The sequence below is a fragment of the Rutidosis leptorrhynchoides genome, chromosome 6 (assembly GCF_046630445.1).
Source record: "Rutidosis leptorrhynchoides isolate AG116_Rl617_1_P2 chromosome 6, CSIRO_AGI_Rlap_v1, whole genome shotgun sequence".
Classification (NCBI taxonomy): domain Eukaryota; kingdom Viridiplantae; phylum Streptophyta; class Magnoliopsida; order Asterales; family Asteraceae; genus Rutidosis; species Rutidosis leptorrhynchoides.
The window spans coordinates 70,322,543-70,329,343 of record NC_092338.1 but is presented as its reverse complement, the minus strand read 5'-3'; the positions used below and the strand labels follow the sequence as shown (position 1 = coordinate 70,329,343).

General features: G+C 36.5%; 2 protein-coding genes across 2 annotated transcripts; one reads left to right on the top strand and one right to left on the bottom strand.

The window, feature by feature from the left end:
• The first annotated feature begins 567 nt into the window (after positions 1 to 567).
• LOC139852734 (serine/threonine protein phosphatase 2A 57 kDa regulatory subunit B' kappa isoform-like) lies at positions 568 to 4,166 on the top strand. Its single transcript, XM_071842065.1, has 3 exons — positions 568 to 677; positions 1,688 to 2,886; positions 3,629 to 4,166. Exons 1-3 carry the CDS (start codon positions 650 to 652, stop codon positions 3,983 to 3,985), a joined length of 1,584 nt encoding a protein of 527 aa, XP_071698166.1. The 5' UTR covers positions 568 to 649; the 3' UTR covers positions 3,986 to 4,166.
• Positions 4,167 to 4,522: 356 nt separating this feature from the next.
• Positions 4,523 to 6,553, bottom strand: LOC139853747 (uncharacterized). The gene has a single exon (XM_071843111.1). It carries the CDS (start codon positions 6,551 to 6,553, stop codon positions 4,523 to 4,525), a length of 2,031 nt encoding a protein of 676 aa, XP_071699212.1.
• Positions 6,554 to 6,801: the final 248 nt, after the last annotated feature.

Genomic DNA, 6,801 nt, shown 5'->3' with positions numbered 1-6,801 from the left:
CTCTGCTGTGATTTCCATAAGGCTGATTGTCGGGGAGATAACGAAAAAGTGGATTCTGCAGAAGCGGTAACATTTGTGAAATAAACATCTGCCAATTTCTTCATGAGTATTGGGGCAGCGACCTCACTCGGATTACCTAAAATATCAAACCCAACCGTTTTATTAAAAGACCCAATGCATCTTCAAAAGCACGACCAAGACCAACAATACCCGCATGACGTAGGAGCTTGGTCTGCAATCCAGCATACTGTAATCGAGAAGCCAGAAAAGCATAATGACGAACATCTCCCGCAGAATAAACACCAAGCCCTCCAAATGCAAATGGCAAGGTGGCAAGCCGCCACTGCCAATCACCAAACCCAGGCCCTGAAGCAGTAACAATACGCTCCAAGGAAGATCGAAGGGCTCCATCGAAAGCGCGTTGAGCCGCCTCAAATATACTTTACCATTTTCAAAATAGTACTATACATACATACATCATCAAAATTTATGTACTTTACCATTTTCTCTTTTTATTTGGCTACTTTTTCTTTCTTTCTAAAAAAAAATGGAAATGAAAATTTGTTAAACGGAAACTATGATAAAATTTCACCATTATTATTAGCAGACCTCTCTGTCTCTCTCATGTTCATGTCTTCTCTCAAACCTCATGTCCATTTTAGTCCCTGAAAATCCAGGTACCTTCTCTCACTCCATATATACATATACATACATCTCATCTGTATGTATAGATCCTTAAACACTTGCTTAATTCTGTATGTATATATATCTCATCTGTATGGGTAAATATTGTATTGTGTGACACAAGACTGCATGTATTCAGACAATTTTAATGGTAAGTTTTAGCATTTCATTCACATTTGGGATTTTTAGGCCAGTTTATGATTTGGGGTTTATTAATCTTTTTGCTAAATTATGATTTTGCTGATCTTTATGTGGGTTTCAGATCTAGACATTTCACTCTTAGATCCCTTTTCACAAGTTAATGAATTTACATGCATTTTTATTTAATTTGATTGTTTTCTTGTATCTATTGAGATGTCAATTTTAGCAACAGTTCCAAACTTGGGCCAATGAATGTATGCTATTTCTGGAATATGATGAAACCCATTTCGAGATTAACCCAAATTAAATTTTCAGAGAATGTGGTCACCATTTTCTTGAAAAGTTCCAATTTTTACCTACTTCAAGATTAATTTGTGATAAAATTTGTTGTTTAATGAGGTTTTATTCTTATGGCAAAAACTCTTTTTGCCTTTTTATACATTGAACAGTACTTGTATAAATGCCAAATCACAAAATAACAGTATGGTTTGCAAATTTGACTAATTGTTACTCGTATATAGTTATATGCTGAAAAAAACTCTCGTTTTGCTTGACGTTTATTTGTTAAAGATACTTTAGTTTTGCAAGGTTCGATGTTCGAATCAAAGTTCGTTTAAAACAAGAAGCAAAGTATGATTGTTCAAAAAGTCTATTAATAGTTTAAAAAATAGTTTTAAAGATGGGTGCATATGTTGAATTCTTTTCTTTTATGGTAGGTTATTTTGTGGTTTTTTTTCCCAACCTTAAGAACCCGCATTTTGGTTCTCATAATCTAGTTTCTCATAAAGTTTACTACTTATGATATTAAAGTTTAAATCTTGCTTAGTTTATTTGCTCATATTCATATTTTATCTTGTCTCAGGTTTATTATTGGCTTCAAATTCAGTAGTTTCCACCATGATCAAGCAATTCCTTGCAAAAATCCCCCGTAAATCATCAAAAACCAATCTAACAGATGTTGATGGAGATAGTTCTTCAAGCACAAACACTAGTGATATGGGCAACAATGGCTTCTTCAACACTTATAACGCCATTTCAAGTAAACTAAATACCGTTAAGAAGATGTCTTCATCAATTTTCCCGACAAGCATCATGTCAGGGAGCGAAATGATCGATCCAAATCTACCGTTTAAAGATATTCAAAATTCCGAAAAGCTAAGACTTCTTATCAGCAAATTAGATCTTTGTTCTAATTTATACGATTTTCACGATCAAGAACAGTATTCCATCGAGAAAGATGTAAAGCGTCAAACTTTATTAGAAATTATTGAATATATTTCAACCGAATCTCCTAAACTTAGTGAACCTGCGATATTCGCCATTTGTAAAATGTGTGGAAACAATCTTTTTCGAGATTTTCCTCCTAAAAAGTCTCTTTATTCGCCACGTGGCGAAACAGACGATGAAGAACCGTCATTTGACCCGGCATGGTCACATCTACAACTTGTATATGAAATACTCCTTCGATTCCTAAGTCAAACTTCCGTTGACCCAAAAGTTGCAAAGCAGTATATTGATCATTCTTTCATATTAAGTTTACTTGATCTTTTTGATACCGAAGATCCTAGAGAAAGAGAGTGTTTGAAATCAATCTTACACCGAGTTTACGGTAAATTCATGGTTCATAGACCCTTTATTCGGATGGTTGTTAGTAACATTATATATCGTTTTGTTTTCGAAACTGAAAAACACAACGGGATTGCTGAGTTGTTGGAGATTTTTGGTAGCGTGATTAGTGGATTCGCGTTACCGTTAAAGAAAGAACACAAGATGTTTTTGTTACGGGCACTTGTTCCGTTACATAAACCGAAGTCTGTGGGCGTTTATCATCATCAGTTAACTTATTGTGTGGTTCAGTTTATAGAGAAAGATCCGAAACTTTCGAGTGCTGTTATAAAGGGGTTGTTGAAAATTTGGCCGGTTACAAATAGCCAAAAACAGTTGATGTTCTTGAGTGAGTTGGAAGAGTTGCTTGAAATGATTCATACTGATGAGTTTGAAAAGATTATGGTTCCGTTATTTCGGTGCATAAATTGTTGTCTTCGAAGTTCCCATTTTCAGGTAATTTTTACAATGTCTGCAGTGTTTATCGTTAGAATAATTTTGCTGCTTGCTCGAGTTTGAATTTGGAATCCAAAGTCAAGAGTTCAAGTCATAATGTAATTTCTTGCAATGTTTAAGGGGAAGACTTATAAGTGGCAAAATGGGTCAGTTGGGTTGGGTCGGGTTGGCTTGCAAAGTTTTTTTCCGAAAGTTTTGATTATTATGTATAGATTATAGATTTGCCGGTAAAAGATATATTATGATAATATGATTTTTTGATGAGAGGATCTGTACGGTTTAAGTGTTTAAAACGTAATCTGGACGATTTCGACCCGTTAATGATATAATATAATCAAAGTGTATTTAAGTCATTGAGGCTACTGTTACCTTTTTCTCTAGGTGAGTACATAGATTTGGTTGTATTAATTGGTCTCACACTATTCCTATATGCACGGTTGCAAAAGGCTGTTGCAGTGGTTTGGTGACCAGTCCACCCCGTTTTGAAGAAAAACGTTTAATAAGTCGGGCAACGGTCAATCGTTGGGTCAAAGTGGGTCAAAAGTTGACTTTTGTCTGGCCTTGTTCTAGTGTAAACGTTTAACAGTGCCCCTAACCCAACGTGCCTTGTGTCACCTATAGTGTCATATTTTGGTCAATTAATATCCGTAACACGACAATGAAACTAGGCTATTTCTGCATATTTTGGTCAAATTCGAAATCCTTTTGTTTTATGGGCTAACCGTGTTGTAATAACATGTAGGTGGCTGAACGAGCGCATTTCTTATGGAACAACGAACACATACTCCATCTTATCATGTGTAACCGCCAAGTGATCATACCTCTCGTTTTCTCGTCCTTAGAGCAAAATTCCCAAAACCATTGGAGCCGCACCGTACTCAACCTCGCACAAAACATGATGAAAATGTTGAATGACGTGGATCATGAGTTGGTTCTTTCATGCCAAGGACGATCAGAGGAGGACAAGTCAACATCATCCGTGGTGGCTGAGAAACGACGGTTGACTTGGGAGCGCCTTGAGAACGTTGCCAGTTTTCAACCAGTTGTTGAAAATGTTACGGTATTGGAAGAATCCACGGCTTGTATTGTTACTTGTTAGAAAATTCGTGTTTCAATCACGCTTGTTGTTGGTTACAAAACCGGTTTTGCGTTTGATTTCTTGTTTTTTGGAGGGGGAAAAGAGCAAAACCGGGCACTCTTTGTGGGTACCTAGTTATTTATGAAGCTTGAAAATAATAAGTATTGTTTGAACACTCTGTTTGTGTATGGATTTACTTAAGGATGCCTAATTATTCACAAAATTACGCTATTGGTCTCTGAACTTTGTTCAAAATTTCACGTTAGGATTTAAAATTTTGCACATGTTGCGCGGTTGGTCCCTAACACTGATAGACGTTAATCAAACTCCGTTAAGTGACCTTATGTTGCGTCGCACATGTGAACACTTACAGAATTTGATTAAACGTCGTCAGTGTTGAGGACCAACGGGGTAACATGTGCAAACATCAGGGTCATTCAAGTAAAAAAAAGTTTTGAACAAAGTTCAGAGACCAATAGCACAACTTTTTCTTTATTATTCCAGAAACAGTACAATACAAAGGAGATTAAACATTCAAGAACTCAAATTAAAATGACTTCACACAGGATAAGTTACTGGATCTCTAACACTGTTATAAGCAAATTGAATCGTAAGTATCAACCATTGACGGAGGACGAAATGCCCGAATATAGGACCTAAAAAACGAGGCTTCCATATACGAAGACAGATTATTTGAGGAATTAACATGTAACTTTGAAAATCAGGAATCGAGTACCAGACCTCTCGCACGAATGATGCCATATTATAATCTTTCGTGAAGGTAACATCATGTTGATAGAGATCAAAGCCACATAAGGCGATCATAACGATAAAATAACAAATGCAGACACCGAAAGTAACAAGAATCACTTTCTTCTCACTTGGGGTTGACTCACCTTGTTGACTTAGTAACTTTCGAGCTTTCATCACCATTTGTGCGATTCTAGCCATTTGCAACATAGTAACCAGAACAAGAAACCTTGCAAAATAATCAAGATTCTTCAAATAACCTTTATAGCTTTCAAGATCATAAGGTCGACTGACGTAATGTGGTGTTTCTGACGACTTGATCATGATTTCTTTGCGATGAATCAAGTCAATTCCATATCCAATGATCCACATTGTTAGCGTGAGGATCGATATGTAAGGAACTGAATCTTTTGATTTCTTCATATTCAATATCAGAATCGATATGTTTGCGATGTACATTGAAAGAAGAAAAATACGAAAGTACCCTTCAAAGATCTTACGAAAGATAACATTCTTTTTATGATCTATGTCATGAATCATGAAGGTCTGCAAACGTATCGTATTGAATTGGTAGACATCGGTTTGGTCTCTTTGGCTTGCAATGCTGATCTTTGCAGTCGGATTAATCAACCATCTTGTGTTTACTGGTGAGTACTGGATCGTAACTTCGATCAAACAATCTAGACCTCTTTCGAGATTCACATGGTCAAAGTCAACTTTCCTGCAACCAATCAAGTACATCTTACCTACATGCAGATCGTATACACCTTCAAGATATAATTTTTTTACATGACGATACGATGGTTCCCTGACTTTCTTAGGGTCTTCTGTTATCAGCAGATTCAGTGATACATTGAGAAACTCATCGTTTGAAACTTCGAAGAACGAGGTGTCATTTGTTCTAAATAAAGGACCTAATGACAAAACTTCAATGTTGACAAAAGTTTCAAAGCTTGAAAAAGTATCAATCTTTAGATCATCTAAAAGACGACTCGAGATGTTAAAAATCCCGTCTTTTTTGTCAAAGACTGAAGGATAGGTAAAAAGTAAGTTCTTGATGTAAGTTATCAAACGCGGTTCTTGGATTCGTTCTTTAAGTTCAACGGCTAGATCATTTTTCGAGTAGTTATACGAAAGATAATCGCGACCGTACGATCCAAGATCATACAAACCAGGGTAAAGCATCTCAAGTCCAATGAAAACAGGATGAAATGGTTTAGTTGCATTTGTCAAACTAAATATGCTTCCGTAAACAGCGCTTCGCTGTTTAGTCGAAAAAGACTTGGGAAAGTACAATAATACCCCCGAGTTGCATTTCACAAGATCTGGACCGAGACATCCAGTCATAGACAGTAGTCCAGTTGACGAGTTCCATACTCCGTTGACTAATAAAGTCAACGTAGATAAACCCGTTCTACGTGCTACCACATGTGGCTTTATAGTAACAGGGTACATCTGTAATACTCCAGAAACTTTATCGTCTTTACAGCTGATTTTGTGCATAATAACCCTTATATTCTCGTTGTTCCGATCAACGAGCTGAATCTCGTTCTTGAGAACAAACGGGCCAACTGTATCTTGGAACCCATTTTGACCCCCAAGTTTCAAACTTGGCATAACTTTATAAGCCTCTCGTTCGAGATACTTGAAAACCCTACAGAATTCGGTGTTGTTAAACTTGTTCACCCCGTCTTCCAAAATCGCATCTTTAAGTGGATTTTGTTGAAAAGATTCAAACTTGAGCTCATCAATATCGTAATCTTGAACGATACCCGAGTGGGAAGTTATATGAACTTTGTCGAAGTAATCATATTCGTCTTCTTTACTAAAACTTGTCATTTCTCCATGGATTCGGCTTTTGGGTAAAGACGGGTTTTTTGGGTACTGAAGAACAAGGGTAATATGGTCATGTGGCTAGACCGTATGCTCTTCGTTTTCAGTATCTTCAACAGCAAAATATGTCGTAATATAATCATTTGATAATCGTTTTAGAACTTTTTTGAACGGGAAAATCGAATTACCCAACAAACAAAGTAAACGCTCACCTCCGTTTTCTTCTGTTTCAAGAAAAAGGCCTTCAAAGTCAA

Excerpts from the sequence above, each read along its gene's own strand:
- LOC139852734 (XM_071842065.1), top strand. The coding sequence starts at position 650 with ATGTCCATTTTAGTCCCTGAAAATCCAG. Across the intron at positions 678-1,687 it reads TTTAGTCCCTGAAAATCCAG|GTTTATTATTGGCTTCAAAT; the intron begins GTACCTTCTCTC and ends ATCTTGTCTCAG. Across the intron at positions 2,887-3,628 it reads TTCGAAGTTCCCATTTTCAG|GTGGCTGAACGAGCGCATTT; the intron begins GTAATTTTTACA and ends AATAACATGTAG.
- LOC139853747 (XM_071843111.1), bottom strand. The coding sequence starts at position 6,553 with ATGACAAGTTTTAGTAAAGAAGACGAATATGATTACTTCGACAAAGTT.